Genomic DNA, 19,175 nt, shown 5'->3' with positions numbered 1-19,175 from the left:
CGCCAGAGGCTTGCTAACTGGCTACGTTATTGCTTTGGTGGTTATATGTTACTTTAATACGATTATTTTTGTTGTAAAGGGGTCTAAGAGTTATTCTTAGTTGATCCATATCAAGCATCCGCTTCAAAACTACAGTTGTCCATTCATAACCTTAGAGCTCTCAACTCCCTTCTCTCCACTCCTACTCGTCACAAGTCATGCTGTTCTCACTGGAAGTTGAAAGAAGTGAAATAAATGAAATGTTTGTTGTTACTGCAAGTAAGGACCTGGTTCTATGAAACAAATCTTTTACTGTAACAACATTTTTCCAGATATTACATTATTGGGATTTAGAATTCACATCGTAGATTACCAGATCTACTACCATGGCAGTAGATACCATCTTATTGATACGTCTCTGAGTCTAGAAAGATTCATGAAAGGTGTGAACATACTGTAAACATACTGGCTCATATTACCGGGAATAGAAGAGGGGTTCACTGCTGAGGTATGTGCTCCTAGCCACACAAGGTGCTTGTGAGAGTGGTAGAAAACACTCACACTCACATTTAGCACTTGAAAAAAGACAGGATATTGCATGGTATTTTAATATACAGTATATCATTACATGATAGCAGAAAAACAACTGGCAGTAGAAAGCCACATTTTTAAGCCGTTTAGTTGGATGAATATACCGTTCTTATACCTTATACCTACTTCATTGTCTGCTGCCAGATCTGTGCAGTATTTGTCTACTACTTCAATGACTGTCATTGTCATGGTGTAACCCTCACTCTTAGATCTTTCTGTACCTATAACTGACTACGGTTACAATGCCACACATTGTACATAGTCATCAGAACCAGAATCATAATTCTTTTTATTTGCAAAGTATATTCGCCCATACAGGAAATTGACTTGGTGTGGTTGGTGCATAGGACATAAAGATGGAAGCAACAATATAATACAACTATGTAATAAAACAACAATATATAAGATATATTTTTTAAAAAGACAATGACAAAAGGGGCAGGGGTATATAAATGTATTATATAAATATAAATGAAAAAAACTTTGGAAATGTTGTTTGTTCGATTATTTCTCTGTTACAATGCTAATTGGCATTGTATTTTATATCGTTGGAAAGCATGTTTATTTACCTTTACCATGATGTCCAACCTGTAAGGATCACGCATTTGAGGGATATGCAAGGGGGTATTCCATCAACGTTGCTAAAGGAAAATGCAGGCTTATTTTGATACGTCTACATTTTTTTCTTATTTTTATAAATCTTGCGCGATTAACCCCCAGCACATCTGATTATGTGGGTGCTAGTGCCAAAATAAAATGTGCCAAAATGCTCTGCCAATGCTAAACAGTGTATTCTCCTGTTGGTATTCGCTCTTCTCTTGAGATCAGGGGCCTCATTTATAGAAAGTACTCAGATCAAATTTTGATCTTACCCGTGTACGTAGAAAACCACGTCAACGTAGTGATTTATACAATTTCAACGTGAGTCAATTTGACCGTGGAAACGATCGTAGCTCTACGTCGTGTATTGACCTTGCGTACGCACATTACCTACTGGTTATGCGGAGTTATTACAGGCATGTGAGCCGCACTGCCTAGTGTAATTCATGCAAGTGGCTCGTAATAAAATTAACGATGTTGTTATCAGCCGAGAAAATGAGTTTAATTCAAGATTTAAAAGGAACTGATGTTTATGATTGTATTTCAGTCTTCCTTTATATCCCTCCGGAGCTGTCTATCTCCCCTTCAACATGCCTAGTGCGTTCCACAACGGACCTTGCCCGGCCATGCGCTAAATTATACTGGATTTTCTCCGGTGTCTGGGAGTTCGCAAAGGGAGTTCAGCCATTCAGAATAAGACCACCTGATAAGAATAAGACCATTATATTATTACAGTATAAGCAGCACTCGAGTTGAGGGGGGATGGCATCCCCCCAGAAATAAAAACAGTCAAAATCGTCCCCCTCTTTCCATACATCATTTTATCAATGAAAGTGGTATTACTGCTATTTCAAGGTGCGAGGGGGCACGCACACATGCAATGACATTTTTACCAAGTTACTGACACTGAAGTCACTGACGCTGAGGGGATGCTAAAATTGTCCTCATGTTTTACAACTTGAGTACTGAGTATAAGCATGTGCCTGGTTAGTTGTCATGATCAAACGTTACAAACGCAACTTACCAGGAAGCCACCCTTCTCTGCTCTCTCCCGCTTCCAGACGAACGCCTACCCTATTTTATAGCACTTGTCTTAATTCAGCCGCTATAATTGAGCCGCTATCACAGGGCGTTAATCAGTGGCGGCTGGTGCTAAAATGTTTGGGTGGGGCACAGGTTAAGGGGGCATGCTCCACGGGGAAGAATATCAACTTTAAAATCTGGATTTACAGTCAATTTTAGCATGAGAATAGCTCTACCCCCCTGTACAGACCTCGCCATCCCCTCTACCCCCCTGTACAGACCTCTTCATCCCCTCTACCCCCCTGTACAGACCTTTTCATCCCCTCTACCCACCTCTACAGACCTCTTCATCCCCTCTACCCACCTCTACAGACCTCTCCATCCCCTCTACCCACCTCTACAGACCTCTCCATCCCCTCTACCCCCTGTACAGACCTCTCCATCCCCTCTACCCCCTGTACAGACCTCTCCATCCCCTCTACCCCCTGTAGAGACCTCTTCATCCCCTCTACCCTCCTCTACAGACCTCTTTATCCCCTCTACCCTCCTCTACAGACCTCTTCATCCCCTCTACCCCCCTGTACAGACCTCTTCATCCCCTCTACCCCCCTGTACAGACCTCTTCATCCCCTCTACCCCTCTGTACAGACCTCTTCATCCCCTCTACCCCTCTGTACAGACCTCTTCATCCCCTGTACAGACCTCTTCATCCCCTCTACCCCCCTGTACAGACCTCTTCATCCCCTCTACCCCCCCTGTACAGACCTCTTCATCCCCTCTACCCCCCTGTACAGACCTCTTCATCCCCTCTACCCCTCTGTACAGACCTCTCCATCCCCTCTACCCCTCTGTACAGACCTCTTCATCCCCTGTACAGACCTCTTCATCCCCTCTACCCCCCTGTACAGACCTCTTCATCCCCTCTACCCCCCCTGTACAGACCTCTTCATCCCCTCTACCCCCCTGTACAGACCTCTTCATCCCCTCTACCCCCCTGTACAGACCTCTCCATCCCCTCTACCCCCCCCTGTACAGACCTCTTCATCACCTCTACCCCCCCAGTTTTCTCTACAATTTCTACAATTTTCTCTCTACAGTTTCTACACGTCAACGTGTACCGAAACACTTGTTTCCAACGTGGTCCTACGTTTCTCCTACACCAAGACACATACAAAGAGCATAGAAACATACAAAGAGCATAGAAACATACAAAGAGCATAGAAGATACAATCAGAATACAGTCTGCCATTCCTTCTCCCAGCATCGATTTGGTTTTCCTATCATGACTGAAGGACAGATGATTCACTTACTTACACAAGTTTGACTTCGGTAATAGGTCCAGTTGCAATATCATCAAGTTGGGAACAAAAGATGCCTCCTTCTAATCCATTTGTTCAATTTGTTTACAAAGTCCGGTAGTGGTTTGCTGTGTGATTTGCAGTATAGTTCCATATTCCCCCTGCGTGTTGGTCGCACGGCAGCGGAGACGGTCGCTGATAATTAAGACCAGCAGTAGAATGTTGCCAATCAGTGGCGGCTGGTGCAAATTTTTTTGGGTGGGGCACAGGTTATGGGGGCATGCTCCACGGGGAAGAATATCAACTTTAAAATCTGGATTTACAGTCGATTTTAGCATGAGAATAACAGTGTTTCCCCTAGGTTTGCTGCCTTGGGGGGGTGGCATGGACCCCCCCCCCCAGGGGGTAAGACCCTGCGACATACCAGCGTCATGTCCAGGGGGTGTACTTGTACATTAAGCCACCTCACGCTACGGAAACAGGAGATAGGCTCCTTCCCTATGGGCCATTAGGCTCGAGAACCATCGGTTCTCAAGGCTACTTACTTATGTGGTCTTGACTACCTGTCCACTTTCTCACCTGGTTCTTGCTCTCTCTCTCTCTGGTGTGCCGACACCATCCTGCTCTCTCTCCTTCTCTCCCTCCCTATCCTCCTCTCTCCCTTTTGCTGTCAACCAAAAGGCAAACATAACAACCAGAGTATTTATAATCTAATAAGAGGTATAAATTGATCCATATCAATTGTTATTCATATATACATACATATCATATATTCGTCATAGTCAGGGACTCCAATTGAATGTCATGTAGCCTATAGGCATCTCCATCAATCCAGGATTCATTACATTGTCTACTGTCACATTGCCCATATAGTGGGCTGTTGTTCAGGTATTGATGTTAGCCATTGATGTAGTCAGGATTAGACTTGCATTCGGCTCGTAAAAGGATATTTAGCGAAGTACGTAGTTGGCCCCCGCCCACCACCAGGGCCAACTACGTACTTCGCTAAATATCCTTTTACGAGCTCACTGCTCACAGTTTCCTGTACTGCTTACTGCTCCCAGAACTGTACTGTATGGGTATATCAGTCTATATGTGTATATATCATAACTGTCTGTGTATATATCATAAACTCTATATCAACAACAAAAAAGTTGACATTTGTGTAGATTATCTCTCTGCGGAACACCAGCAACTTGCCCTGTCGCGCCGGCCTTATCCAGATTAGCAGCACCTGGGGCCTCATTTATAAAAAAGTACTTGAACGTCATCTTTGACTTTCACGTAAGCACATTTTTTTAAACGGACGTAAGCATTATTTATAAAACGGGCTGCGCAGGTAAAATGAACGCAGGTGAACGAGGTTTGTATTAACGGATACACATACACTATCCACTCACTGACCTCACGTAGACTGTTTGTGTGACGGCTGCTTGTTCAGACAAGTTATGAGTTTGATCATGTCATCACTGATGTGATGGGAGATACTTAAAGAAGGGTATTGAAGTTAGCTATTGTGGTTGTTGATGATTGTAAATGAACTCTGTAAACGAACTCTTGTAAACAAACAAAAATATTTTTTATTTTAAACTTACCTGTTCTAAAGTAATTGATAGTTGTATTGTTATTGTGTCTCTGGCAGGAGAAAAGCTGAATATCGGCTTTACTACTCGAGCTACGCTCAACAGGCTCCTTGATGCAGGAGACATTACACCGCAGCAAGTGGAGAGGTTCCAACAGGCAGCACTGGCATTTCTTTTGAGGGCTGTGGAGTATGCCATGGAGAAACTACCCCTGCGAGAGCCCCTGCTCAAACATGCCATGTTTGTTGACGTCCAGCAGAGGACAGAGTGTGGTGTGGAAGATGCCTTGTACTTTGTTGACAGGTTAGGGTTGACAAGTTCTGATCATTTTGAATAGATTGTTAAGTTTGATAATCACATCTGAAAAACAAACCCTGCTGTTCCAGCTGCTGTAACTATATCTGATCACGTGTGCATATTGTGTTCTTTTTAGATTTGCTGAACTTCTCCCGTACCACGGACCTCAAGAGCATGACAAACTCGGCGAGGAGTTTCTGGATTACCAGTTCATGGACATTCCCATGCCACCAGACCCAGCCACATTCGACGTTGAGAGCTTTTGGGGGAACATGGCATCAGAGAAGAATAAGGTAATAATTATTCTGCACCCTTTGACATACTACACATTGACTTAATCAACTTGCTGCATAAGAAAATCCTTGAGTAATTAGGCTTCCTATGTACATTTTTCTAAGGTGAACGGGATGAGCAGATTTGGGAGGCTCTCTCATATTGCCAAATTGGTTTTGGTACTTCCGCATTCAAATGCTGATGCAGAACGAGTGTTCTCCGTGGTGGGGCTGAACAAAACCAAACCCCGTAACAGTCTGGCTCTTGATGGAACCCTTTCATCCATCATGACGGTGAAGATGGCTGGCCTCGAGCCAGAATGTTTCAAGTGGGAGCCCCCTACCTCTGTTATTAAGGCATCAAAATCTGCCACAAACGCCTACAACACAGAGTTATGAACACCGCTTGTAAGGGTTGGGGTTGTTGTACTGCATAAGATGTTGTAACTTTATAGGTCACATGGTTGATTGACAGTTAAAAGAGTGATTCATATGTTCCATGGTTGATTGACAATTAAAAGAGTGATTAATATGTTACATGGTTGATTGACAGTTAAAAGAGTTATTCTGATGTTACATGATTGATTTATTTATAGATAGATGATAATAAATATAATATATTTTTATTACTGTCTGAATTTGTCTTGTTTTATACAATTTTCCAATTGTTTTCATTTCTTGTGCTGGTTTATTATGATGTAAAATTGTAGGAAACTAGCAAAAATAATAATAATAATAATAATAATAATTGGGTGGGAGAGAGGGGCCGCTGCTGCCAAACGTGCTCAGTTTTGCATCGCTCCACCGGCAAAAAATCTCACTCCAAAGTTTTGGTGAAACTTGGCAGCCCTGGACTGATATACACAGACAGTACAGGTCTGGGAGCAGGTTATAAGGTACTCTATCCTCTTAGTCTTTCTTCCCCTCTAGGCTCAGTTTGCGTGTCATTGTGTCATTCATCATTGATGTGAGTCAGTAGCGCTACTACGAGAAAAAGCTACCTTTTGTATCCTCTTCCCCCGTATACGGCGATGACTATTGATAGTCTCTAGCACTGACATGGAGGCGGCTGTGACAAAAAGCAGGTTTCGGTGGTTTTCGTTCAAACCACGTCAGTGATTCTGTCAGTTTGCTTTACTCTACTTCATCTGCTTCAGGGGAAAAAACATCAGAGACACTAAAACAAAACCAAAAAAAACTCAAACCGTTATGTTTCTTTTAGCCTTGTCATTCTTTCCCATTGTCATACATTTCCTCTGTATCTGTTTTCTTTGTTTAGTTGTGCAGCTGTTCAGGTGAATATGGCTAGCTGCCTTTTGTGTAAAACACCTGTTTTATTAGTATGCACTTGCAACTCTAGTCAACGTTTTGAAAAAGATTAGGCCCCCCGCCCCAATTTTTTTCAAAAAATGTTTTTCTTCTTGCTTGCGGTCGCTCTTATCAGATTCACTGACTGAAAAGAATCCAGAGATTTTAGATAACGTTGTTTTAACCAATAATCATGGTCACTGGGCTTCACTTTCTGGTTAGGGGATGCCACCTGTCTTTATTCAATTACAAAGGTTATCACAAGTGAGTGTGTGGCTATGGGTGTGTGTGTATACACAATTGCTAGTGTGTGGGTGTATGGTAGTGTGAGGGTTGTTTTGTAATGGAGTGTATGTATATGTGACACAATTTGTGCAGGTGTGAGAACCCAAGGGTGTTTGTGTGTTTGTGAGTGAAATGCGGTTCTGAAGGTGTGAATCACGTGGATGGTGCAATGGTGCTGCAGTCAGGACTGTGAGGCGGCCAATGAACCAAAGGGTTACTTGGAACCCTTGTTGTTCTCCATCGCCTTCAATGCCTTGTTCAACTTCTGGATCTCAATGTATCTCTCTGTCCATCTCACTGCAGGGTAGCAACAAACAAAAAAAGACAGGAAAAGACTGCTCTGGCAGTTGGGCTAGCTGAGAGTCATCCAACAATGACCCCCAATGAATGTGGAGCGTGTCCTACTACAGTAACCCAAGTAGTATCTTATCGAATCTGATCAATGATAATAATCAGTGTTCACTTTGTTTCATACAGTCAATCGCACTCAAAGCTCACTGTCGGGTAGCACTACATATAGCAATAGTAGGAGAAGGAGTCAATTGAAAAAAAATAGAGGCTGTAGTAGTCACATAGAAGCTAAGAAGCATACAGATTGTAGGAGAAATGATTGTAGGCTATAGGAGGTACGGTGGACAGAGGCAGTAGTAGCAGAGGGACAGAGGAGGCTATAGGAGGTAAGGTGGACAGAGGCAGTAGTAGCAGAGGGACAGAGGAGGCCACCCACCCATGTCATCAGTCCTGCGGCCGTACCAGCGCTGGGGGTCCACTGGGGGTTGGGCAGGCGGAGGGTGCCCGATGTACGACTCTTTAACCAGGGACCTCCACATCAGAGGGGCACCTGGAAGGGGGACATGGACAGAACAACAACAACAACAACATGGTGACTGGGCTGAGGAGCAGCAATCCATCAAAGTAAATGTCTCTGCAGAATTCCAGGGACTAGGGTTGAATCCTGAGTCCCGCCATAGCGGTGGGAGAGATGGATCCATTCACGTGGGTGTTATCCAGGGGAGGCTGGTGGCGGGAGAAATTGGAGGACGGGCTCAAACATGGATGTTTTTAATACCATTCCTCATCATAATCCTATTCCCGGTTCCGTTCCTTCCATCGCAATGAGCCCGTCCTCGGATTTCTCCCTCCACCTGACAATGTAAAGCAGATCACACCCTCTGAAATGATTCACTTTGGTGTTGTTACCAAACCGAGGTTGACTGACAACCATGACCTGGCCTGTTACTGACCTGGGAAGATGTCGGAGCGCAGACAGTGTCCCAGACTGTGGTAGGCGCCGTGGGGGGGGGGGAAGGCTGACCCTGTGTCACAGTAATGAGGCAGCAAGAGAGGAGGTACCTGTGGACATGTTGTACCCCTCACCTACAACACATACACAATTTATGAATTCTCTCTCTCTCTATATATATATATATATATATATATATATATATTTATATATATATATATATAAACATTATTATAGACCCTCTCCAGTGCCACTGACCTTCCACTGTAGTACGACTACCATCACTTTATTACTTTATTATTACTTACTTTACTTATTTTACTTTAGTCTATTATTGTGATTTTGTATCTTGCTGCAATGCCAATGTTGAAGAAACTAAGCCAATTGAAGCAGATTGAATGACTATGCTGTACATTTTAAAAACCCAATAAACTGATTTTTTATATTTTTTAAAGAAAATAAACTAAGCTAACTAAGAATTTTACTCTTGTGTACTTTGGATGTAATAAAAGCAATTCTGGTTCTGATTCTGACCTGACACTTACCCCAACAGTTGTTTCTGGCTGGCCATTTGACGTCATTGCATCAGCAAGACGAGATCTAAGAGATGAAGTGTTGACATTCTAGGCAAGGCAAGGCAAGTTTATTTGTAAAGCACATTTCATACAACAGGGACAATTCAAAGTGCTTTACATACATTATTAAAAATACAGCAAGAGGTGCATAGTGAGAAAATTAAAATGACAATGAATAAAAGCAAATCTAAGAAGTAAAATAAATAATCGTTAATAATCGTGGAATAATAAATCAATAAGACAATAGTAGCGTGATCACTCAGTCTGATCAGTCTCAGCAATATGACAACCCTAGTCGTCTTATCTGTACAGTATAGTATAGTGGATAGTGTACATAGCCTTTATTTATGTAAACCAGCTCCTTTCCCTTCTTTTTTTTTTTTTTTTTTTTTTTCTTCTCTTTCCTAGCACCAGGGGAGCCACCCCTCCCAAATTTCGTTGTTTGGTACCTGTACTATAGCAATGACAATAAAGACCATTCATGCATTCATTCAGATAGGCCTGTTAGTAGACCATTACAATAATCAAGTCTACTCGAAACAAAATGCATGGATGAGTTTTTCAAGGGACATGAAACCTCTCATTCTCGTTATGTTTCTCGTTGTGTGTCTCATTCTACACTTTTATGCGTCACCCAGGGGGGGAAACTACATACAGAAAACAATGGAAACCCCCAATCACTAGGCGATCTCACTTGTTTAATTGTGTGGTTTCACAACTACTGGCTTTTTTGTGTGTATTGTATCTGACCCTTCTAGAGCAGTCTCCTGCCGCCCTCCAGTGGAAACGATGCTTCGTGATATCTGCTCAAACGCAATGAAACATTCGGACTGTGATGGAGTGTATTCGATAGGTAGTGCATTTTATGTCTGTCAGTTTTATGACATTATCCATACATTATGTCTATCCCTATCTTATAGCCCATGCTCTCACTCTCATTTGCGACCGACCAAGACACAAAGCGACGGACTTTTGCGGCAAAATAAATACAAATAAAAAATTGCATAGGCTTAAGGAAGAAATAACATTTGATAGTGTTGGAGCAAAGTTGTAAAACAATAATCTACATATAACCTTTCTCAAGTTTACTTACATTTCAGCGCAGACGGTGTGCTCTGCGGGACAAGCTGAAACTTTACCTGTTGACCAAATGTGATAAATGATTGATTTTTCTTGGAACCAACGCGTCGTCTAATCCGTTACCAGGATAGTGATGTCATAATCAGCCTGAGCTGTAGCTGCATTAAGGGGTCTGTAGTAGAGCATGAAGGGGTCTGTAGTAGAGCATGAAGGGGTCTGTAGTAGAGCATGAAGCAGGCGCGGATCTATGGGTGGGCCTGGGTGGGCCTAGGCCCGCCCAGATTGACAGCTGGCCCACCCAGTCAGATTCATAAAAAAACATATTTTTTTATAATAAAATATTTTTAAAGTTTAATTTTCACTAACTAACTGTAATGTGAATAGTTTTGTCTTGGAAATGATTAAAAGTATGTATTAATACTAATAATATTCAACTTCCTCTCTTACGTTTACATTGCTTCCTCTTTTACGTTTACTCTGATTGTTCAGTTGACCTTGACCAGTTGTTCAGTGTGCGTGCTACGATGGCTAAACAGCTAACATTGTCCCGCTTTCTTAAAAAGCCACGTCTGGAAGTCAGTGAAAATAATGAAAGTTTGGACCAGGCCTTGTCTAGAAATCTTATTTATTCACAATAACAGATGATGACGCCACACGCCGACGTGCGGAGAGTCCGAGACAGCGCTGTAATAGTTCGGTGAAGTATATTTTTTATGAGACTTTCCAAGATTAAAACGAAGAGGGAAACATTTGTGTGGAACAACATTGTGTATGCCTTCACTGGATATAATAATATAATACAAAAGAAGCACACAACTTTACACAACAATATATGTGTATACACCAGTTTACGTAAATCCCCTAATAAGCAGCGTTAGGTTTTGTAATAAAATGATGGATCACCACAACTGGTCCGAGCCAGGTACATGTATGATTCAACTTGAGCTTTCGGTTTGCACTGGACTGTCAACACCCACAGTTAAAAGCTTGCAAATGATAATACAGGCATTTCTTATTACAATTTCTATACTTGGTCCTCCATAGTTGATGGTTATTGGTTAATTCATTGACTATTGCGTGCGCTTGAATGCCTTGCGTGTGTGTATTATAATAACTTGTTTGGCTGTCCGTTGCATTCTCTGGGTAGACAGGTACTTTATTTATTTTCCGTTCGTTTCATGGTCTGCATAGTGATCTCCTCCAGTCCCTGCGAATATTTTGCGTGTGTGCGTGCGTGCGTGCGTATGCGTGCGTGTGCGTGTGTGTGCATGCATGTTGGTCGTACCCAAATGTTTCGAGCACCCACGGGCAGAAACATAAATCGGCGACTATGATCGCGAGCCCGGTTGTGTTCCATCCATCTGGCTGCTCATACATAGGTCTCAGTGGCGGCTGGTGTTAACATTTTTGGGTGGGGCACAGCAGTGTGGCGGGGGGGTCCTCTTTGCGATTTTTTCCCCCGCGTGCACGATTTTTGTCGCGTGCACGCGCATAAAACACGCACTGGCCTTACAACCATTGTGTAATTTCAACTTTCACCCTTAAAATGACCGTGTGGGCCATGGAGAAGTTACCCTGTCAACTACAGACACTGAGGTGGAAGAGTGACCGGTCTATGGACGTCGGTACGGTCCAATACCCAGTGTCAGACAAGGAGGAAGTCTAGTCAACAAGGCTAGTACAGGCCTCACAGCTACACTCAGGTTAATAAAGGTAGCAGATGAATATGTGTACTATGTGTCTGTGTGACATGGCTACATCAATGAGCAGAGATGAATGCTGCAGTCAGTAGTACAGTACTATCTATTTCATAGACACATGATGGATGATGATGGAGAGTGATGGTGGTCAACACATTCAATGATGTATCACAACCAGACCATGTCAGAAACACAACCAGACCATGTCAGAAACACAACCAGACCATGCCAGAAACACAACCAGACCATGTCAGAAACACAACCAGACCATGTCTGTATCACAACCAGACCATGTCAGAAACACAACCAGACCATGTCTGTAACACAACCAGACCATGTCTGTAACACAACCAGACCATGTCAGAAACACAACCAGACCATGTCTGTAACACAACCAGACCATGTCAGAAACACAACCAGACCATGTCAGAAACACAACCAGACCATGACTGTAACACAACCAGACCATGTCAGAAACACAACCAGACCATGTCTGTAACACAACCAGACAATGTCAGAAACACAACCAGACCATGTCTGTAACACAACCAGACCATGTCAGAAACACAACCAGACCATGTCAGAAACACAACAATGCATCAGCTGAGTTAAAGAAAACCAACTCTTACCTTTGATGACAGAACATGAGCCGTGTTTACCCGTACCTCTGCCTTGCCCCGCGCATATTGCTATGAATAGTTCGAAGATAGGTGCTTGCACGTTAGGTGCGAGGCTGCTTGGTTAACCCATTAGCGGGAACATTATTAGTTGCACAAAATAGGCTGATTTAATTGACCATGAACATCAGAGACAGACATTACGAATGTTCATTTAAAATACTCCGGAAGCCCGAAGTCCGGAAAACCGGAAGTCGGGAGTCCTCAGCATAATGCATTGTCTGCAATACAACCGGAGATTTCTTGGCCAGGGCGCACAAATGTGCGTCCTGGCCAAGAAATAGAGACAGCCAATTGGAGCGCTGCTACAGCTCACGTGTAAGCGAAAAGTATTCGTCCTGGCATAGACTTCCAATGACCGGCGCCCCGACTCCTCCCCTATGTATTTTAACAGTGAGTTTTACACACACACACACACACACACAGATAAAAATGTTTATTGTATTGGAGGATTTTTAATGAATGCTGATAGGCGCCGACAGAATATCAGCCGCATTTTGTGAATAAACAATGTTTATTTAAAAAAAAACTTTTACAAATCACAACTAGGAAGTGAAGGTGGGGGCGGCGCCCCAGCGCCCTCTATCGGCCAGCCGCCACTGAATTAGGTCTAAAACGTGCGGTGATGAGTTTCACTCAGGCCTACCCAGATTTTTCCAGGCCTACCCATCAGCCACTTTCTGTATCCGCCACTGGCATGAAGGGGTCTGTAGTAGAGCATGAAGAGGTCTGTAGTAGAGCATGAAGGGGTCTGTAGTAGAGCATGAAGGGGTCTGTAGTAGAGCATGAAGAGGTCTGTAGTAGAGCATGAAGGGGTCTGTAGTAGGAGCATGAAGAGGTCTGTAGTAGAGCATGAAGGGGTCTGTAGTAGAGCATGAAGAGGTCTGTAGTAGAGCATGAAGGGGTCTGTAGTAGAGCATGAAGGGGTCTGTAGTAGAGCATGAAGAGGTCTGTAGTAGAGCATGAAGGGGTCTGTAGTAGAGCATGAAGAGGTCTGTAGTAGAGCATGAAGGGGTCTGTAGTAGAGCATGAAGAGGTCTGTAGTAGAGCATGAAGGGGTCTGTAGTAGAGCATGAAGGGGTCTGTAGTAGAGCATGAAGGGGTAGGAGCATGAAGGGGTAGGAGCATGAAGGGGTCTGTAGTAGAGCATGAAGGGGTAGGAGCATGAAGGGGTCTGTAGTAGAGCATGAAGGGGTCTGTAGTAGAGCATGAAGGGGTCTGTAGTAGAGCATGAAGGGGTCTGTAGTAGAGCATGAAGGGGTCTGTAGTAGAGCATGAAGGGGTCTGTAGTAGAGCATGAAGGGGTCTGTAGTAGAGCATGAAGGGGTCTGTAGTAGAGCATGAAGAGGTCTGTAGTAGAGCATGAAGGGGTCTGTAGTAGAGCATGAAGGGGTCTGTAGTAGAGCATGAAGGGGTCTGTAGTAGAGCATGAAGGGGTCTGTAGTAGAGCATGAAGGGGTCTGTAGTAGAGCATGAAGGGGTCTGTAGTAGAGCATGAAGGGGTCTGTAGTAGAGCATGAAGGGGTCTGTAGTAGAGCATGAAGGGGTCTGTAGTAGAGCATGAAGGGGTCTGTAGTAGAGCATGAAGGGGTCTGTAGTAGAGCATGAAGGGGTCTGTAGTAGAGCATGAAGAGGTCTGTAGTAGAGCATGAAGGGGTCTGTAGTAGAGCATGAAGGGGTCTGTAGTAGAGCATGAAGGGGTCTGTAGTAGAGCATGAAGGGGGCTGTAGTAATTAATTAATTAATTATTAGTAGAGCATGAAGGGGTCTGTAGTAGAGCATGAAGGGGGCTGTAGTAGAGCATGAAGGGGTAGGAGCATGAAGAGGTCTGTAGTAGGAGGGTCATTTTTTTATACGGTGCCTTTTCCGTCCCCAGTACAAATCATGTTGTATTTTGTCTAAATTTGGACAACTACTAATTCCATTGGGTTTTTCATGTATAGTCAATTGTTATTTATTAGGAATACAATGATATGGGCTTCTAAGTTGTTGTTTTCTACATTTTAAAAGCTTTGGTTAAAGATGTAAATGACATTTTGCATGGGATTTGGGATGTCCCCAGTGTTGTTCATTCAACTTCAATCCAAAAAATAACTATTAAAAACATATACATGTCCAAATATGTTATTATTATTTCATTTTCCTGATCAATATCTATTGAAATCAAATATAGTTTTTATCCATTATTTTTTTATTTTGTACAAAAAATTAAGGTTGTATGCTTGTCCCTGCGATCACTGTCCACCCTGTTATGCTGTGTTAATGTCCCTTTTAAAAGAAAACCATATTTCTCAATCACATCACTCTCATGAGGTGACATCACATCAGTGGAGGGGATTTCAAATGTTGTAAGCTGTGTGATTTTCTACCTCTTTTACCATCTGATTTTTATGTTTTTATCCAGTGAGTTTAATGTGGTTGACCATAACGTGTCCACCCTGTTATGCCTAAATATTGAGGAGATCAATCAAATTGAATAATAAAAATAAAAAAAGTATTTAGTGCAAATTAGATTCCTCATCAAGTATTCATGGTCATTCTAGGCATTATGCTAACACAGGCAGGCTAAAGGCTAACTTTAACTCAAAATGTCCACCCTGTTAGTGTCCACCCTGTTATGTGTCCACTCTGTTCTGGAGACACTCACCCTATTCAACTACAGAGGGTATTCTAAATAAAATACAATTTAGGTGCCTGAGCTCGACCACTATGTTTTTCAGCAAGCTAGATATGTCCTTTATATAATAGAACATTCAACTATAGATAAATCAACAAGTTATTTTTCACAAGTTATGAAGTCCGTATTTAAAAAATGACCTAGGAGCATGAAGAGGTCTGTAGTAGAGCATGCAGGGGTAGGAGCATGAAGGGGTCTGTAGTAGAGCATGAAGGGGTCTGTAGTAGAGCATGAAGGGGTCTGTAGTAGAGCATGAAGAGGTCTGTAGTAGAGCATGAAGGGGTCTGTAGTAGAGCATGAAGGGGTCTGTAGTAGAGCATGAAGGGGTCTGTAGTAGAGCATGAAGGGGTCTGTAGTAGAGCATGAAGAGGTCTGTAGTAGAGCATGAAGGGGTCTGTAGTAGAGCATGAAGGGGTCTGTAGTAGAGCATGAAGGGGTCTGTAGTAGAGCATGAAGAGGTCTGTAGTAGAGCATGAAGGGGTCTGTAGTAGAGCATGAAGGGGTCTGTAGTAGAGCATGAAGGGGTCTGTAGTAGAGCATGAAGGGGTCTGTAGTAGAGCATGAAGGGGTCTGTAGTAGAGCATGAAGAGGTCTGTAGTAGAGCATGAAGGGGTAGGAGCATGAAGGGGTCTGTAGTAGAGCATGAAGGGGTCTGTAGTAGAGCATGAAGGGGTCTGTAGTAGAGCATGAAGGGGTCTGTAGTAGAGCATGAAGAGGTCTGTAGTAGAGCATGAAGGGGTAGGAGCATGAAGGGGTCTGTAGTAGAGCATGAAGGGGTCTGTAGTAGAGCATGAAGGGGTCTGTAGTAGAGCATGAAGGGGTCTGTAGTAGAGCATGAAGGGGTCTGTAGTAGAGCATGAAGGGGGCTACCTGAAATTTCCAATCAACACCCAACGCCAGTTGGCATTTAGTCTAGCATTTAATGAAACAACACAAACTAATAAAAAGAAAGCATACATTAACACAGAAAGCTGACAGAACTGCTCCAAATACCAAACATAGGCGTATTCATAATTTCCCGTTTTAACCCAAGGGCATTTCCAACAACCAATGAAAAAATAAAAATGAAATATGGACACAAAACCTTTCGGCAATTTATTCAACTTTATTTCACAATTCATACATTTAAGATGTCCATTATTTTTAATACCACACAAATATCAACTTGCTAAAACCATAAAAAAAACATAGGGTGCATTATTCTCAATATTTATATATGTACACACACTCATGTCTTTCGGAGGTAAACCTCTTCAGCTTTCTCTCTTTATGCAGTGCACTTTCAGCTGGTATCCATATTGGTTGAAGGAACATTTCACAGAAAATCCAGAACATACATTGGTTGCCAGAATTGAGAGATAGGGCTTTCACACCGCCAAGGAACCGTTCGCGTTCTGAAACGTGCATCACGTTCTTGAGAACCACTATTTTCTGCTTCCCGCTGCGAACCAACTTTTCAGGCTCCGAACCAATTCATTTTCGATCGGAACGCGCCGGACGGTTCCAGACTTGGTTCGCGAACACGAACGGTTCCTTGGCGGTGTGAAAGCCCTAAGAGTGAGTTGTCTTTTGGTTTAAGAGCTATCCATTACAGCTATATGGGGTATACCGTTTTTAGTGATCAGGGTTTTCTAATAGATTGTAACTGGAGCTGAAAGTATATCCATGATATCAATACAATTCCCACAACAAACATCATATAAGAGTGGATTTTAGTAGAGTGGTCCTTCAAGTGCTGCTGTTCACTATACAGGTCTGCTTCAGCCTCTCAGACAGGATGGCCAGCTCAGCTCTATGTTGGGGCAAACTTCTTGGCCTGTGCCCTCACCCTCTTCTCATAGTCCATTCTGTTCTGACTAAAAGACAAAGACACAAGAAGAGAAAAAGGAGAACATTAGTTTAATTAATCTTTGAGAGGGTGAGACGCTTTCGATATCGGACTCTATTCCAGCAAGGTAAAGTAAAAGAGCGCCACTACCAAGACATTAGCTATATAAACAAACAAAAATCTGGGATTTGCCCCAGGCTAAATGTAAATACTTACCAGTAAATTGTGTAAGCCTCGGCTTGTGCTGGGTCTTGGATGTTAGGTTCATTGAGCAGCTCTTGGATACCCAACAGGATCTGAAAACACAGAGAAGATACAATGCCTCAAAACTGATGCTTTAGTTTGTGTCTTGTGTGTGTGTGTGTGTGTGTGTGTGTGTGTGTGTGTGTGTGTGTGTGTGTATGCATGTACGCTCAGACCTGTTTAATGGTGATGGCTGGTCTCCAGTCTTTATCTTCCTCCAGGATGGAGAGGCACACCGTGCCAGATGGGTAGACATTCGGGTGGAATATGGGAGGCTCAAACTTGCCTGAGACATATACACGAGGGATTTTTAGCACTTACAGTTCACAACATTTCTAGTGGTCTACAGTATTTCTGTTGACATCCTTATACATCTGATGATACATTTATAAAACGTCTTAGCTAGGCTAATAACAAACAGTGTGCAGTGACAGCAACATTGTCCCCTGATGTGAGGGAGTACTCACATTTGGGCGGAGAGGAGGGATAGTCGTCTTTGAACAGCATTCTGAGTTTGTATTGGCCGCCCTCCCACAGGGTCTGAGGATTGCATGAAAGTGATCATCAGTAATTGAACCATGATCTCAGCACACGTGACATGAGAACCACTGATATGTAATTATGACGGTCTGGTAGGCCTCCTGAGACAAACAGGTTGACTTACCCCCTTCTTGCCTGGGATAGCACATTCCCAATTCATGAGGTTCATGGTACCATCAGGATTTTTGGTAGGAACAGCAACAAAGCCCTATGAGAGGAGTAGAGGACAGCAGGAGATTTTAAGCAAATCATATGCCATGGCAAATGGATTGGCAAACCGTCTATATGGCTAAATCTGAGTAGCTTTACAAGTCTATTGATGACATGAAGCTTAATGACGTACTTTAACGGGCCATCAACAATAGAAGAAAGACAATTGACTTCAGTGCTTGCTTACAAAAGGGTGATCTTTTCGCCATGCTTTGCGCTCCTGTGACAGTCTGCTGAGAGCGATGCCCGACATTGCTACTCATCAACGCCGTCCTGTGGGAAAAATGCTACCAAAAAATGAAAGCCTTCACTTATATTCTTAACATCTTTTGTCTAGAAACTATAACGATTTGCCACATTGTAAACGTGCCATATTGTTCACTGACTGAATCATCATCAACATCCTCAGCAGATATATCTAGAGAACTTGATCTTTTTGTTGAGATGATTGATGCTAGTTGATAAAATCTAAGCTAGCTACCTAGCTGAGCAACGTGCTAACTAACAACAGGAGCCGCGAACGTGAAATGAATTTAACCAAACAGTTTAGTATCACCAATTCATTGTATTGGCGTTTATTATGTTAACAATGCGTCTTACCTTAAAATCCACTTGGTACTCGAGCAAGGAAACAGTTGGTTGTCTCCGTTACTGTGTTGTATAACTAGCAGGCTAACGTAGTGGTTGTTGTCAGCTGACTGTCAACGCTAATAAAAAACGCGCTTGGTCACCAAATGTGTATTTTGCTAGAAACTAAGTTATACCTCAAATATGTAGAGAAATCACAAACATTTCCTTTAGTTAAAAATGGATATGGTGCAAGATTTGTTTATTCCAATTTAGCGCTTTTGTGTGTAGCTCTTAGCCACAGCGAAGCTATCTTGTCAACTGGCTGAAGTGGAGCCCGATGTGTTTATGTGGTGAGGACCTGCAGGCAGCTCGCAGGGCAGCCGCTTCAGAGATCGTTTTTTCGTCCATAATGTGTGTGGCATCTCGCTGGCCTGGTGTTCAATTTATTAAAGCTATTTCAGTATAAATTAACGTTAAAACCAACAATTATGACCATTCGTTGGTCAAAAAAAGTTATTCATAGGAAACTCCTCACATAAATTCGGACATTTGTCCCTTAATTTCTCCAGACAAACTATCAAACTACTCCAGACAAT

At 42.8% G+C, this 19,175-nt stretch overlaps 2 protein-coding genes across 5 annotated transcripts; both read right to left on the bottom strand.

Moving 5' to 3' along the window:
• Positions 1 to 7,178: 7,178 nt before the first annotated feature.
• cimip4 (ciliary microtubule inner protein 4) lies at positions 7,179 to 10,209 on the bottom strand. Of its 2 annotated transcripts, none has more exons than XM_080522322.1 (5): positions 10,148 to 10,209; positions 9,025 to 9,102; positions 8,481 to 8,613; positions 7,964 to 8,077; positions 7,179 to 7,533 (listed from the first exon to the last, which is right to left on the bottom strand). In XM_080522322.1, exons 2-5 carry the CDS (start codon positions 9,058 to 9,060, stop codon positions 7,451 to 7,453), a joined length of 366 nt encoding a protein of 121 aa, XP_080378448.1. In that variant the 5' UTR covers positions 9,061 to 9,102; positions 10,148 to 10,209; the 3' UTR covers positions 7,179 to 7,450. The 2 variants fall into 2 exon arrangements, with proteins under 2 accessions (XP_080378448.1, XP_080378449.1); XM_080522323.1 differs by having other exon boundaries at positions 9,025 to 9,079; positions 10,148 to 10,186.
• A 5,943-nt stretch (positions 10,210 to 16,152) lies between these two features.
• LOC308151307 (SUMO-conjugating enzyme UBC9-like) lies at positions 16,153 to 18,898 on the bottom strand. 3 transcript variants are annotated; one of them, XM_080524153.1, is made up of 7 exons: positions 18,610 to 18,898; positions 18,197 to 18,296; positions 17,924 to 18,007; positions 17,727 to 17,799; positions 17,436 to 17,545; positions 17,233 to 17,312; positions 16,153 to 17,044 (listed from the first exon to the last, which is right to left on the bottom strand). In XM_080524153.1, the coding sequence occupies exons 2-7, from the start codon at positions 18,260 to 18,262 to the stop codon at positions 16,981 to 16,983; spliced, it is 477 nt and encodes a 158-aa protein (XP_080380279.1). In that variant the 5' UTR covers positions 18,263 to 18,296; positions 18,610 to 18,898; the 3' UTR covers positions 16,153 to 16,980. The 3 variants fall into 3 exon arrangements, with proteins under 3 accessions (XP_080380279.1, XP_080380281.1, XP_080380280.1); XM_080524155.1 differs by having other exon boundaries at positions 18,197 to 18,282; XM_080524154.1 differs by having other exon boundaries at positions 18,197 to 18,898.
• Positions 18,899 to 19,175: the final 277 nt, after the last annotated feature.

The sequence above is a fragment of the Nansenia antarctica genome (assembly GCF_963989245.1).
Source record: "Nansenia antarctica genome assembly, chromosome: 2".
NCBI classification, from domain to species: Eukaryota; Metazoa; Chordata; class Actinopteri; order Argentiniformes; family Microstomatidae; genus Nansenia; species Nansenia antarctica.
Note: the sequence above shows the minus strand (reverse complement) of the source record. Positions and strands in the feature narration are given on the sequence as shown.